This window comes from Phacochoerus africanus, chromosome 6 (genome assembly GCF_016906955.1).
Source record: "Phacochoerus africanus isolate WHEZ1 chromosome 6, ROS_Pafr_v1, whole genome shotgun sequence".
Lineage (NCBI taxonomy): Eukaryota > Metazoa > Chordata > Mammalia > Artiodactyla > Suidae > Phacochoerus > Phacochoerus africanus.
The window spans coordinates 73,112,736-73,128,886 of record NC_062549.1 but is presented as its reverse complement, the minus strand read 5'-3'; the positions used below and the strand labels follow the sequence as shown (position 1 = coordinate 73,128,886).

The following is a 16,151-nucleotide window of genomic DNA, read 5'->3' as shown; positions in this document are numbered from 1 at the left end:
CCATGCTGAGTTAATTAATTTTCTATTTTAAAATAGAGTTTATTTTCCATGTTTCACAGATTTCTCAATTTGGAATGTTAGCAAAAAGAATAAAATTTTATTCTGTACAGCAGGGGGAAAAAAAAGAATAGAATTTTCCATGTTTGCAAAATAAGCTACTGACATTTAAACCAACTTGCCACATCTCTCCATGATCTGTGTTTGAGGTCTGTCTTTTGTATGACTTTAAAACACATAGTTCTTCAGCGAATTACTTTCACTGATGATGAGAGGTCATTCATTCATGGAACTTTTGTTACTTTCTGTTTTGAGGGCCCAGTGTTGTAGAGAACAGTATACAGCCATGATTTCAGGATGACAGTTGGACAGAACTTTATTTGATAGTGAGGAGTTGACCCTGGAACTTTTTATACCTTTGCTTTTCCTATGTATTTTAAATTAAAGCTGTTTGTCTTATGATTTTAAAAATGGAGCCATCATCAATTTTTTTTTTAATTAATTGTCTTGAAGTTAGTGGAAGTTGGCCTACGACTAGGGAAATAAACTTAGGATAGTGTTCCTTGTGGAGAACGACTCATTGCCTCAGTGGGAGGTTTATTAATTGGATACTTGGGCCTAATCAAAGGCCCAACTGAATCAGCATCTCTGGGGTGGGGTTTTAGGGTTCTGTTTTGTTTTTTGTTTGTTTGTTTTTGTCTTTTCTAGGGCCGCACCTGCAGCATATAGAAGTTCCTAGGCTAGGAGTCTAATTGGAGCTTTAGCCGCCGGCCTATGCCAGAGCCACAGCAACATGGGATCTGAGCTGCATCTGTGACCTACACCACAGTTCATGGCAACGCCAGATCCTTAACTCACTGAATGAGGCCAGGGATCACAAACCCGCAACCTCATGGTTCCTAATTGGATTCGTTGACCACTGAGCCACGATGGGAACGCCTGGGATTCTAAATTTTTAATGAGTGTTATTTTGTATTTGTTTGGCACGGATATATAGTATTCAGGTATTTAGTTCTCACCACAACACTCGAGTCCTAGTGAGGCCAGTGTCTTGGACCCTGAATAAAGGAAGAAGGTACAGTGAATTCATGGTAGGATCATTAACACATTAATTTGTATTAATTACAGAGCCATCAAGTAGCTAAAGCAGTACTGAGAAAGACGAACAAAGCTGGAGGCACCATGCTTCCTGATTTCAAAATAAAAATCTGTCATACTCAAAATGGTATGGCATTGGTATAGAAACACACATAAATGGAACACTATAGAGAACCCAGAAATAAACCCACACATTTATGGCCAGTTAATTTATGACAAAGGAGTCAAGAATATACAATGAGGAAAGAACAGTATCTTCGTTCAGTGGGAAAAACTGAACAGCCAGGTAGGCAAGAATGAAATTGGACCACTATTTTATACCATACACAAAAATCAACTCCAAATGGACCAAAGACTTGAATGTGAGACCTGAAACCATAAAACTCCTAGAAGAGAACATAGATGGAAAGCTCCTTGACATCAATCTTGGTGAAGATTTTTTTTTGGCTCTGACTACAAAAGCAAAAATAACAGATGGGGAGTTCCCATCATGGCTCAGTGGAAACAAATCTGACTAGTATCCATGAGGATGCAGATTCAATCCCTGGTCCTACTAGTGGGTTAAGGATTCGGCGTTGCCATGAGCTATGGTGTAGGTTGCAGAAACGTTTTCCATCCTGTGTTGTTCTGGCTATGATATAGGGCACCAGCTGTAGCTCCAATTTGACCCCTAGCCTGGGAACTTCCTTATGTGTGGATGCAGCCCTAAAAAGTAAAAATAAAATAAACAGATGGGACTCCATCAAACTGAGTAGCTTCTGCACTAGCAAAGAAAGCATGCAGAGACCAGTGGTTTATTCAGGGTTAACTAAGTAACGCTGCACTACAGGGTACTGACAGTTCAGTCAGAATCTCTGGGGGATGAGGCCTGATAGGGATGTGGGGATTTTCTGGTAAAGATCAAAAACTTCTGATGGGTAGTAAGTGGTTGGGAATGTGAGCTACTTCCCACAGACTCGCCAGGACAGGTGCCTGTGGTGGTGAGAAGCCAGCCATGGGAGTCTGTCTACATGGAGAGAGGGAAGAGGGTGAGTGAAGGCCTTGTAGGTTCCAGGTGTGGACTGAAAACAGGTGGTAGGAGATGGATTTGGGGAGGCCACTTTTATGTTGGCTCTGTGTCTATTTAATTCTGTATTTATAAAAAGAATGATGTGCTTTTACAAAAACAAATAGGTCTTTTGTGCCGGTTCTTCTTTTCTATGTATGGCTTTAAATGCCATCTTAACACCATCTCATGCCGATGGTTCTATAACGTATACCTTCAACCTGAGCATCTTTCCTGAGGTCTCCATCATATATCCAATTGCTTCCTCAGCGTTACCACTGGGATGTCTAATAAACATGTCAACTCCGAATAACCAAACTGGAACTCATGGTCTTTCCTACTGTACCTACAATTTTCCCCATCTCATTGATTCTTCCAGATGAGGCAGAACTGTTGGAACCATAACTCAGTGTACTTTTTCTCAGAACCCTCGACCACACTATGAACGAATTCTTTTGACTCTGCTTCAGAGTGTGTACAGAATATAGTCACTTGTAACCACCTCCATTGCTACCGGCTCTAAGTTCTTGTCTCATTGGCAAAGCCTCCTTAGCTGGTCTCTGCTTCCACTCTCATCTGCCTCTACGTAGAGGCTATTCTTATTGTAGCAGCTGGACTAATTATTTTAGAATTTAAGTCCAATTATATTACTCTTCTCCTCAGAACCCTCCAGTGAATCTCCCATCTTTATCACAAGTCATTAGAAAGTCCTGTGGGGTGTATGTGACTAGGCCCCTGAAAGTCCTGCAACCTCAGCTCTTAGGGGCATGACTCTCCCTTTCTTCTAAGCTTTAGCTTCATCAGCCTCGTTGCAGCTTCTCAACACACCCCCACCTTGCAGCCTTACTACCCCTACTACACAAGGGAATAGTTGTAATTATAAATTAAACTTTGTTATGTATAAAATTTATTTTAATATTTAGAGGGTTTTTTCCCAATGAAGTCCAGTAAAGGATTTTTGATTCCTGTTTATGTTGAAATTTGGTCCCTAGTGTATGGGTTTCATTTTGGAGGTGTATTTTCTTCTCCCAGAAAATAGGAGAAACTTCCTTAAAGAAAACCTCAGATTTGGACACAAGTTTAGTCATTTCTTGTGCTGAAATAGCTATTTTCTCTATTCCAGATATTTCAGAGAGTCATAAGTTCCAAAAGTCCATTTAAAAATCTAGACTCAATTTAGAGCATTTTTCAGATGTAGCAAGTGTGATATTTTGGTAAAAGATCTCCTTTCTGCATATCTGATCAATTGATAGAGATTAGAAAAAATTTCTCGGCGTTCCCGTCGTGGCGCAGTGGTTAACGAACCCGACTAGGAACCATGAGGTTGCGGGTTCGATCCCTGCCCTTGCTCAGTGGGTTAAGGATCCGGTGCTGCCGTGAGCTGTGGTGTAGGTCGCAGATGCGGCTCAGATCCAGCATTGCTGTGGCTCTGGCGTAGGCCGGCGGCTACAGCTCCGATTTGACCCCTAGCCTGGGAACCTCCATATGCCGAGGGAGTGGCCCAAGAAAATGGCAAAAAAAGACAAAAAAAAAGAATTTCTCAAAAAATCTATACATCGATCTTGTGGAGGTAGCTACCTGATCTGAGCATTGATGTTTCTTGGTTTTGTTTCTTTAATTGAAGCATAGTTGATTTACAGTGTTGTGCTAATTTCTGCTTTACAGCAAAGTGATTCAGTTATATATATGCACACATATATATACATACAAACATTCTTTTTTAATAGTCTTTTCCATTACAATGTCTCTCAGGACATTGATATTTCTTTTTGTCTCTTTGCCTTTTCTTTTCTCCCGTGGCATATGGAGGTTCCCAGGCTAGGGGTCTAATTGGAGCTGTAGCTGCCAGCCTACACCACAGCCACAGCAACTCGGAATCCGAGCCACATCTTCGACCCACACCATAGCTCACAGCAATGCTGGATCCTTAACCCACTGAGCAAGGGCAGGGATCAAACCCGCAACCTCATGGTTCCTGGTCAGATTCGTTAACCACTGAGCCACGACAGGAACTCCATGGATGTTGATATTTCTTAAAGCTGTTGAATTAAGACTTGAGTGTACAAAGGTATGGCTTATTTAATTAACTATGTAGGGTCATAATACATATAGTGGAGCACTTAACCAGCCTAATATAGAAATCCAGGAGCTTTTAGATTTTAAGATGTAGTAAAAATTATCTTAAAGTTTCAAATTAGCATACTCAATCATAAAATAAAGACCGGCATTTCCTTCTGGAAGTATAGGTCTATTTGAAATTGAATTTACAGTTTGGCGACTTAGTTTTCTTGCTGTATTCCAACACAAGAATCTGACCTATACTTTGCTAAGTTGACTAGAAAAATTCCGGTGTTGTTTGTTTTATACCATGTTACTGTGCTTTGTAGCATAATGGAGCCACTGTTTTCCATCTAGATTTAAACAGATACTCAGTTGTTAACTTTAAATCTACCCGTGGTAAAAAGAAAATTTTACTACAGTTTTAGAACTCTAAGTAATATAACAAATCATCGAGTCTAGCTAGTGGAGTTAGGAGTTTAATGATTATCTGGCTCAGTTCTCTGTACTTAGAGTATAATTTATGTCCAAGACGATGAAATGATTTGTACAAAATCATGTTAGTTAAATCTCTCAGGCAGCCATCTTCCTGAGATAGTAAGAAAAATTCAGCGTTAGCTAGATGTACAATTTTTCTCTTCTTGAATCAACAACTACTTTTGTGTGCGTGTGTGTGTGTGTGTGTGTGTGTGTGTGTGTGTGCTAAGCCAGAAAGAGGCCTTGTAACACTTTATATCTGTTACGTGCTGTAGATATGTTGTGGAATGTGATCTCTAGGGTTGCATTCTGTTGTGGGAGAGCCTGTAAAGGGAGCATTTTGATACAATTGATCAGTAAAAATAATAGCATTTATTTGAGGGTCTTCTGTATTCTCTACGCTGTATGTTTCGGTAGTGATAGCTCTCTGTGAGATTCACTGTTCAGCCAGAGAAGAACTAATGGTGGGTGGGTGTGGGTGTGCATGTGGGGGGTGGTTGGGTTGTGTAGTTTTGAGATTGATTGTTATGTTTGTGGGGGCTAGATAGGCAAATCTGAAACTCATAGGCATGGCTGAAATTGTTGTCCACAGGTAGAATTATTTCTTCTCTCTGGAAGACTCAATCTGCTTTTAAGGCCTTTGAACATGCCTCACCCATATTATCTAGAAATCTCCCTTATTCAAAGTCAACTGATTATGGACTTTAATTGTCTTTTCCAAATGCCTTCACAGCAACACCCAGATTGGTGTTTGATTGAATGACTGGGGGTGGGGATGGGGGCTAGCCAAACTGATGCTTCAAGAAGACCATCACATTGTTTTCATTTTTCTTGTGCATATAGTTTATTGTGCCTATAGAAAAAGGCACATGTCCTTAAATACACAGCTCAGAAAATGTTTATAAACTGGACACAGGTAACCAGCACTGTGCAGGGAGCATGGAGGGGCCCTTTTACATTTTTTTAGTTTTTTGTTTGTTTGTTTGTTTTTTGTCTTTTTTCCATTTCTTGGGCCGCTCCAGCGGCATATGGAGATTCCCAGGCTAGGGGTCTAATCGGAGCTGTAGCTGCCAGCCTATGCCAGGGCCACAGCAACGCAGGATCCGAGCCGCATCTGCGACCTACACCACAGCTCATGGCAACGCCGGATCGTTAACCCACTGAGCAAGGCCAGGGATCGAACCCGAAACCTCATGGTTCGTAGTCGGATTGCGCCACGACGGAAACTCCCCATTTTACATTTATTTGTTTCATTTGATGCTTAAAATAGTTCCAAAGTACAGTAGTTTTCCCCATTTTATAGATGGGATGTTGTGGCTCAAAAAGGTCAAGTACCTTGCCCCATGTTTCAGCTGGTAAGCGAAAGAGCTAGAACTCTAACCAGGATTTTGAGGCATATATGAAATATGATGGAAACCCATGGTCCCATTAGTTCTGCATGAGAATTACTAGAATCTTTGGAAGAAGAATGCTTTAGTGAAGAAGACATAGGAGTTCCTAAGCTAGATCTTAAAGCAGGAGTTTATATTTGCTAAGGAGTGAAATGTTCCTTGGTGTGGAGATACCAGGGAAAGAATATGGTGTCATTTCAGAAGACAGGAGATGGTTTGTTATGCTTAACTATAGGGTATGTTGACTGTGTAGTAATATGATCTATTGACATGACAGTTTTTCAGCCTAAATGCAAAAAACTTTATTTGCTTATTTTGAAGAGTTTTAATTTTGTATTTTAAACAATATTCCATTGGGGTGCTTTTTAGCAAAGATGTTCACAGTGGTTTATAAAAATAGTTTGGAGAAAGGGCAAAGGCCGAAGGCAAAAAGATCATGTCTCATTAAGAACCAGAACTATAGCAAGCAGGATTAAGGAGGCAGGAACATGGAATTCAGTATGTTTCTGAGAGAATTGGTGAGATTGGTGAGCCTTTAAATGCAGATAATAAAGGAGGAAGAAGAATTAAAGATGATGGTGATTTTCTTGTTGGTGTGATCTATTGGGAGCCAACTCCAGAGATAAGGGAATACTGAAGGAGAAGCTGAGTTTGTTCTGAGTTGTTGGAAGCATGGTAGGCAGGAAAATGAAGAAGAAGATGGTTTTGGAAGTTTGAGTTTCAGGCCTGAAGGGATTAGAGTGAACATGTTCAGTAGGCAGTTAGATACAATGAGAGTGAAGATACTTAAGATGGGGACTGGGGAGATGGATTTGGCAGTCACTAGCTAATATAGATGTAGTTAGAGCTGTAGGTCTGGATTAGTTCTCACCGCTGAAGAGAAAAATTAACCAGAGATGAGATGGTGAAACCTTGAGTATTTAAGGCTTATATGGAAGAAGAGGAGCAGCTGCCACAGAATTAAGGAACCAAAGAGATGGTTGTAGCCTGAGAAAGCCAGAGTCAATCACTTTCAAGGAGGTTGTAGCAGATAAATTATACAGAAATATTTTATACACAAATAGATCATATTTCTGGATCAAGTAAGTGGAGCACTGAGAAGACTAAGCTAATTCAGTTTGGCAGTTGAGAAAAGTTTTGGTGATTGTGAGCTAAAAATCCCAAGTATTTGGAGACAGTTTTATCCAGAATTAAAATAGTAGGAGTCAACATCTACTGAAGATAAGCTATCTGTAAAGATAACCAGCCCTGACAGATGGTCTGTAGATAACTGATGAAACAGCACAGTGGCACTTGGATGTATTCTCTGCATTGAAAAAGACTTAGATTACCTGGGAAGGAATATGCTACCTTGAAAGTGAAGTCAGTACTTGGTCAGAATAAGTGGTATTGCTATCACTAGAGGTGAAACCTTGTGAAGTAGGAAGGGGGCTTCAGGCTCTGTCACTTAGTGATTATCAGACTATTAGATGATTCTTGAGGTCTCTAAATAATAACATGTGATTTCCAATGAAAAAAAATTTTCTACACCTTAATGGCAAATTTTTAAAGGTTAAAAATAGAAATGAAGAAAAGGGAGATCTTAAATGTATGAAGAAAAGGGAGATCTTAAATGTATCATTCTTAAGTAAAAGAAGCCAGTCTGACAAAGCTACATAATGTGATTCCAGGAATATTCTGGACAGTGAAAGGTTAGTTGTGGCTAAGGGTTAGGAGTGGGGGAAGGACTGGTAGGCAGCAATTGCAAAGGGATTTTCAGGGCAGTGAAATTCTATGATACCATAATGGTGGATACAGTGTACCTTTGTCAGAACCCACTGAACCTACAGCACCATGAATGAACCCATTTGTAAACTGTGGACTTTGAGTGATGATGTGTCAATGTCTGTTCATCAGTTGTAACAAGTGTTACTACTGCTCTGTTACAGGATGTTGATAGTGGGGGAGGCTCTCTCTCCTGGGGCAGGGAGTAGAGAACTTGCTGTACTTCCTGAGCAGTTTTGCTCTGAACCTAAAACTCTTAAAAATAAAGTTGCCTTTTAAAAACAGCTGAAGATCCATATCTCAGTTGTTCACCTATTTTGTCCTTTAACATGTAAAAAATAATAATTCTTTTCTTTCCTAGACCTGAATGGTTATTCAACGGTGTGAGAAATCTAATAAAATGAGTTTGTGCCTTTTGTAATGTAAAAAGAAATAATGGATAAAATGAAAGTGAAGAAAACCAAGGTCAAATGCTTTGAAATTTCAGTTATTTTCAGCTAACCAGAATCTTAAAACATTCAAAAAACTTTGAACAAATAAAATATTTTCTGAACACAGCCGTAAACACATACACAGAACATTTCTCTGGTTTGTTACTGGGCATTTTGACAGTTGTTGTAACATTTGACACTAGGGCCAGTCACTCAGCAAAATTATATCATGCCTTATCTCTGCCTTAAGACAGCTAGTGACATGGTGGTAGTCATTGTCCTCTCACTGAGTCGATAATCTAGAAGACATTGAACATCTTAGTTTGTGTCACTTAAGAAAGGCCTTATTTATCCAGCCCTTCAGTTTAAATGAAGTCTCTCATTATTTTTCCTCATAGCATTTTTATTTCTTTTTTCATGTGGTCGTTATTATAATTATTTCATATTACAGTTCATATAGATTATTTGGGCATTTGTTTTGTTTCTTTTCTCTCCCTGAGCTAGGCTGTTAAGAAGGAAGTGTGTCGGTTTTCCATGTGCAGTTAGTATTTGATAGACTTTTTGAGTTAAGTGAATGAATGAATGATGACTGCCTTTGTGTTTTGTAAGTTTGGTCTAGTGTGAGGTTAGAGGCCTAAAAATGAGTAGCAAGTGGTGTAGTATTCAGTTTCTTCAGAAGGCAAGTAGGATGCATATAGAAAATTTGCCTTTAATTTGGGAATTTGGAAGTTATTCAAGATCTCAGTGATAGAGTTGAAGGAATGCAGTTCAGATTAGTGTTCATCCCGAAATGAATCAGCCAGAAAAGAGAGCAAGCAGCTTTTCCTGGAAAAGTAGATCCCGAACATTTACTTATTTGTTTGTAGAAGACTAAATTAAAACTATAAAAAGAGAAGTACTCTGTGTTTAAATATTTTCGCTACTACAGAAAAAAAACGAAAGTGCATGAACCCCTCCCTGTGTGAGTGCTGTGGCAGAGGCTACTGGGAGGATGTGATTGGTTGTCTTCTGGGAGTTACTGCCACTTTCATCTTTCAGATTGAAACGTTGAGTGAGTAAGAAAGGATGAAAAGGGCTGTTTTGCATTGGTCCACCCATTCATCTAGGTCCCCCAGTCCTGTTTAATTCCCCGAGAGATTAAAGCACTGACAAATCAAGGCAGATTGTTCTCAGAGCACCTGAAACACTACCTGCCTCTTTTCCAAGTGCTTTTATAAAGCATTTCTTAATTTCTGTGAATTTTGACTCTTAATTTCTTTTTTCTTTTAACTTTCAGGTGTTGGTAAATCATGCTTATTGCTACAGTTTACAGACAAGAGGTTTCAGCCAGTGCATGACCTTACTATCGGTAAGTTGGATAAAAGAGATGAGAAGCATTCAAAAGTTTGGGGTAATGGAAAGGGAATATATTGCTGGAGGGCCCGTTCCTTTAGTGATGAGTCTAAAATCAGTGAAACTAGGTTTGTTGCTGTGCAGAGTTTAGTCTCCATCACTTTTTAAAAATATAAGTATGTGTCATAAAAATAATGTTACCTCACTTTGTAAAAGTGGATGGAATGCAGCAGGGCATTCATTCTTGGTTTTGGTTGTGTTTAACGATGAAACAAATGATTGAGAGACAGTGTATCTTAGGGAGGGGTAAGAGCAGGAACTCTGGACCAGTTTGTCAGCATTCACATCAGGGCTCTGCCACTAAGCAGCTGGGCAAGCCCCTTTCCCACTCCATGCCTGTGTCTTTCTCTGTAAAATGGGAAAAATAGTAGCACCAATCTCACAGAATTGCTGTGAGCAGTAAATAAGTTAATAAACATGCAGCATTGGAACAGTGCCTGGCAACATGGTAAGTGCTCTAGGCTTACCTGTAATTATTAATCGAGAAAAACTTATCATCAAGAATTTTTTAGTTTCCTCTATTATGAAGAATAAATGAGACATTTACTAGTGTGTAGTAGTCCACAAATACTAGTTGTTATTATTACTGACATTATTCGTTAATGTGCAAAGTATAAAAGTAAGTGAGGAACTAAAGGCTAAGTAGGCATACTATTTGAGTTCTTATCTGTTAAAAAAATTATACCCCGAAAGCTGAAGAATCTAGATTATTCGTTAATGGCCGTAGCCCAATAGCAACTGGCAAGTAGTCATTCCTGAAGAAATAAGGTAATTGGAATCTAGTTAGACTTTACACCTGGTAGCTTAATGTATCTTTTCAGCCAGTGACTGCTTATTTTCTGTAGATGTCATTAACTCAGTGTTAATAACAAGTTGGTTTTCATGACTTGTAAATTTTTTAAAATACCAAATCAGAGTTAGAGTTTATGAATCAAACTATTCGATCTGTTAATTGTGTTCATACTTTGCGGTGTTGTTAAAGTCTTTCCCTAGTGGCTGTTGTCAATAAGAACATGCAGATTCAATTTTAGTTCTAATAGTTTGATTATATACTCTAACAATGAGTAAAACAGGTACTGCTCTTTTATGCTTGTCCTTGTAATGCAGTTTAACTTGGTGAGCTCAGCTTTTGGTGTAGGATCTGCTGTTCAGTAGGTCTGAACCTTGGAGGCTGTCTCTTAGGCATGACTCAGTCCCAAGACAGCCAGCCACCAGTTGGTCTTGGTGTAGGGTACTGAGTAGAAGTGCCTGTCTTTTCACTGAAGCTCTCATGTCACTGTTTGAGTTGTTGGGACACCTGATCAGAAGATGCTGTCAGAAATTGGCGTGGGCTCTACTGTGGAGAGAGACGAGGGAGTGGACCAGAGGGGGTTTTAGAAAACTGTAGCTCCTATAACTGTGCTTCCCTCTGGTTTCACTGATGGGAGGCACTGGGAGGCAAGAGATTAAAAGCAAAGAGAAGCCCGGGGTCTTTTCCTCTCTCTCTGCCTGGGTTAATCACTTGGGCTCCATGGCTTTAGCCACAGCCCCTGCCTGACAGACCCACTGATGATCTGGCTCCTGGGCCCTGGGAACCCAGGTTCTCTCTTCACCCGCCACAGCAGCTTCCACCCCTAGGCTGGGGGAATGGCTTTACCTTCTGCTGCTTGAGCTTCTCAGCCCTTCCTTCAGTGTAACGAGTTCCCTACATTAAATCCCCTTTGTTTTAAATACTTAAGTATGGTTTCTGTTCTTCTGATTGCACCCTAACTGCCACCCCTTACAACACCCATCATAATGATTTATTTTTCTGACATCAAAACAATTTAGAAAGTCATGAGCACAAATTTTCTAAAGGAACATTAAGAGTGCTTGCTCAAATAGGCGTAAGGCAGTATCTTGATTTCTGCTGCATATTTGCCTTAATGAATAGAGGAAGGTGAAAAGGTTAAGGTTGGTGTCATGACTAAGAAGTATTAAATAGTAGAAGAGAGGAAATAAAAGGCAAAGAAAGACTATAAAATATTCCTTACCCTTTGACTGCCACCTCAGTGAGAATTGTTATGCTCTGACTCGAAGCAGTTTATAAATAGCTTCCTGGATACAGTTACATTGATGATCCAGACTAGAGCCTTGCCACCGAAGGAGAATGGTTCAAGGGATGTTAAAAATCTGTGGAATCACACAGAAAAGAAAATCATGGACTTGGAGAATAGACTTGTGGCTGCCCAGGGGAGAAGGAGGGAGTGGGAAGGATAGGGAGCTTGGGGTTATCAGATACAACTTGGAATGGATTTACAAGGAGATCCTGCGGATACAACTTGGAATGGATTTACAAGGAGATCCTGCGGAGTAGCATCAAGAACTATGTCTAGATACTTATACTGCAGCAGAACAAAGGGTGGGGAAAAAATGTATACATGTAAGAGTAACTTGGTCCCCATGCTGTATGGGGGTGGGGGGTGGGGGAATCTGTGGAATCAGATTCTGCATTTGAACAGGGTCTCCAAGTGATTTATGTGATTATCCAAGTTTGAGAAGCTTTGGACCACTGGCTTTAAGGTATTGATTACCCAGCTAAAAATAGCTCTTGTATTGTTGACCTTGTGCACACATGTGAGCACACCCCGCCCCACCCCCGTCCTGGCCTCTCAGTTCCTTACTTCTGCTCCTCCTGTGATCTTGCTTGCAGTCTGCCTCAGCTCCTCACTCCCATAGTCACACATGTCACCCATTTCTGGATTCACTCCAGAATCTCAGCTTCATGCGTCTGACTATCCATCCCCAACTCCTGCCATCCTTTCAGCTCATAGCCTCTGGTTCCTACCATCTTTTTACTCTCACTTCCCTCCTGCTTTCTTACTTCCCTCCTTACCCAGCTTTAATTCTAAACCTTGTAAGATGTCATTAACATCACCCCTGCGTTCACCCTCGGCCTCCTTGTCCCCTGCTTGTTTCATCATTCTTTTGTGGTGACCCCATCATTAAATCCAACCGTGGACTCCAGCATGTGTGGAGAAAAGTGTAGAGCCATGCTAACTAGTCTCATCATTTCTTGGATGCTGACTTCTAACTGCCCAACAGTCACGCTTTATTTCCAGTCCATTCACTCTCCACTACCTGCATAACTACACATTACACCTTCTTACTCTCTCTCTAAGCATACGGCGCCTTTCCTGTCTTCACCCTCAGATGATAACCTTGGTTTCTCTTTCACTCAGAAAATAGAGGCAAGTGGAAGAGCATTTTCACAGGTTTCCACCGCTCAGTAGACCCACCCACCAGCATTGTTCCCGTAAACTCAGCCTCATCCTGACTACTGTGGGTGGCCTTTGAGCTGCAAGTCACGGTCCACTCAGGAGCACTCCCTCAATGCTTCTTTGCTTCCAGGCCTCATTAAGTTTTCCCTTTTTGGTGGTTATTTTTCATGACTCTGTTTTCTTTTCCAGCTTTGAATCCTTCTCTCTCCTTTTAGCAGAAGTCCTCAGAATGTTCATATTTTCTGTCTCTAATTTGTCTCCATTCCTTCTTTCTTAAACCCACTCTGGCAGAGGCTGTCTCCTTCCTGTGTAATACACACTCAGCAGCTCCTTTCTTGTATGTCTGATAGGCATCCAGGCATAACGTGTCCCAAAGAGCTCCTGACGTTATTTTCTTCCCGCATCTTCACAAGGGTATGGGCCCACCCCGCCATACCTACCCTGTCACCTAGATTCGTCTCCTGAATTTCTCATAAAAGTAAGTGTAAGGGGACACGGTCTTCCACCGTATAAAGGCAAGTCCATGCCAGCAGAGGTGCCTGTTCTGTTCATTGCTCACATATACCACTACCTGGTATGTATAAGGACTCTGTCAGTATTTGCTGTGTTGATATACTGTCTACCTGGAGGAGAGCCTCATGAAGTCACATTTAACATTACAGTGCTGATGCATGCATTCCTTTAATGCTATTTAGTTGTGTTATTTACAAACACTGGCTAATTCCCACTACATTTATTTCATTACCTGCCAATGGACAGTTTGATAAATACTGGTCTAGAGGCCAGGCCACTTATATGTTCATTCCACCTTTCTACCTCTTTCCCCTACTTCCTTAAACCTGTAAGAAGTGACTACAGAGAGTGAAAGTATACTACTGTAGGGGAAAGGTGGTAGAAGTGAAGCATCATTTCCCTTATCCGGCTTCCCACAGGGGAGCAATTAGAAAAACACCTCCTTTGGAATTCTTGCTGAATCTATTATCCATGAGGATGTGGGTTCAATCCCTGGCTTTATTCATTGGTTTGGGGATCTGGCATTGCTTCAAGCTGTGGTGTAGGTCACAGGTGTGCTTTGGATCCTGCACTGCTGTGACAGTGGTGTAGGCTGGCAGCTGTAGCTCTGATTGGACCCCTAGCCTGGAACCTCCATATGCTGCAGGTGTGGTCCTTAAAAACAAACAAACAAAAAACTATTTTATATGAGGTTCAGTTTTCTGATAAATTATCTAAAATATCATTGCCAAAAACTAGAAAGATAGCTTAAAAGACCTCTTGTGGGCATCTGATTGAGATGTCTTATAGACTGTTTTCCTGATTTTAAAATATAAATGTATTTTCCTGACAGGTGGTGATTATTATGAAAACATTGTAAAAATCCAGAGAAAGATAAATTCCCTGAGTAACTTGGCAGTGGCCCTCCAGCAGCCACTGTGAAGAGTTTGGTGTATCACCTTCCAGAGTTTTTAAATGTATCATAAACATCCATTCTAAGCTGCTCTAATTTGCACTTTCCCCACTGATGTACTCAAGAACCTGATTCTCCCCACCTTTGCCTCCGCCACTGCATGTTAGTGGTTTTGTGTCTGTGAATCAGTGGGGAAAAGTGGTTATTACTTTGCAGTTCCTTGATTTTTAGTGAGGCTGAGCAATTTTTTTATGTTTAAGAGCTACCTCTGTTTCTTCTCTTTTAATTACCTGTTTATGTCTTTGCCCTTCTACTAGTTTTCTTTAGTCAAAGTCATTGATCTTTTTTTTTTTTTGTCTTTTTGCCTTTTCTAGGGCCGCTTCCCGCGGCCTATGGAGGTTCCCAGGCTAGGGGTCTAATCGGAGCTATAGCCACCGGCCTACGCCACAGCCATAGCACAGCCATAGCGACTCGGGATCCGAGCGGTGTCTGCTACCTACACCACAGCTCACGGCAACACCGGATCCTTAACCCCCTGAGAGAGGCCAGGGATGGAACCCGCAATCTCAGAATTCCTAGTCGGATTTGTTAACCAATACGCCATGACGGGAACCCCATTGATCTTTTCTTTATGGCTTTCAAGCCTTACTAAGCAAAAATTACTTACATATTCTTTAAATATTCTTCTAATACTATAAATTTGTATTCCACTGGGTATGTGGTCATGTATTGTGACTTTCGTTAATCCCTGTTTAACTTTTGGCCCTACACCATTAACTAAATAAACCATTCTTTCTTTCCCATTTGAACTGTTGCCTTTGTCATATGCAGAATCTCTGTATGTATGTGATCCTGTCTGGGGACTCTCAAATCTCTTCCTTCTTTTTGTTTGTTTTCCCTATTTCATGAAGCTGCCTCACTGGTATTTATACTAACACGGTATTATATTTAATATGTGATTGACATTTTTCCTTTTCTATTTTTTTTATTATTTTTGTATGTTCGTTCTTCCAGATGAACTTTATTCTTTTTGCCAAATTGCAAAATTTTTAGTGAGGCTTAAAATTTGGTAAGAACTATATTAAATTTATGGATTAATTTGGAGACAGTTTATATTTTTACTGTGTTAAGATTACCTACTTATGCACGTAATACCTGTTTTCATTTATTTCGACTTTTTAAATGCTCCTCAGTACACTCTCAGGCCTTGTATTTTGTCTGTTTTGGTATCTTAGAGATTTTTTTGCTGTCATGAATAGATTTTTTTCCCACCATTATCATTAAATTAATTATTTTGCATGTTCTAGGGAGATAGTTTGGTTTATCTGTAAGTCATAATTTTTTCTTAGCTAAATCTTTACCTTTTAGTTTTGCTTTTGTCATCTATAACCACAATCTCTGTAATAATTTACAAGTTGAGGGTGTTGTAATCTTTTTGTCAATGTAATTTGAATTCCTCTAGTATTTTACCTTTAAGTATGGCATTTCCTGTATATTTCTCATAGAAAATTAAGGAAATTACTTTTTTATATCTAGTTTTCCCATTGTTCTTAGATGTAGGGAAAAAAAGCCTTTCTTTCCTCAAGTCTTGTTTTGAACCTCTGCAGTGTCTAGGTCCAGATGTGGGTCTGTTTTTTCTCCTGTGCTCTAAGGGAGGCTCAGCTTGCCTGTTTGCTTGATCCCCAGCTCTGTCTGCTTTGGCAGCGCAGCCCCACCCCGACCCCACTCACCTCAGGGAGGAGCCTCATTCTGCCTCTGCATCTCCACAGTCCCCTGGCTCTGATAGGTGGCCCTTTCTCCTTGAGGCTCTCTCATCATTAGTTACATGAACAGTGGTTTAGAAATTTTGGTGTA

At 40.3% G+C, this 16,151-nt stretch overlaps 1 protein-coding gene across 1 annotated transcript in view; it reads left to right on the top strand.

Annotated features, from left to right (window-relative positions):
- Positions 1 to 16,151, top strand: part of RAB2A (RAB2A, member RAS oncogene family) — an 80,963-nt gene that overhangs the window by 20,218 nt on the left and 44,594 nt on the right. The window contains exon 2 of the mRNA XM_047783869.1: positions 9,538 to 9,609. Coding sequence (XP_047639825.1) covers positions 9,538 to 9,609 — 72 coding nt within the window. The remainder of the gene's footprint in view (positions 1 to 9,537; positions 9,610 to 16,151) is intronic.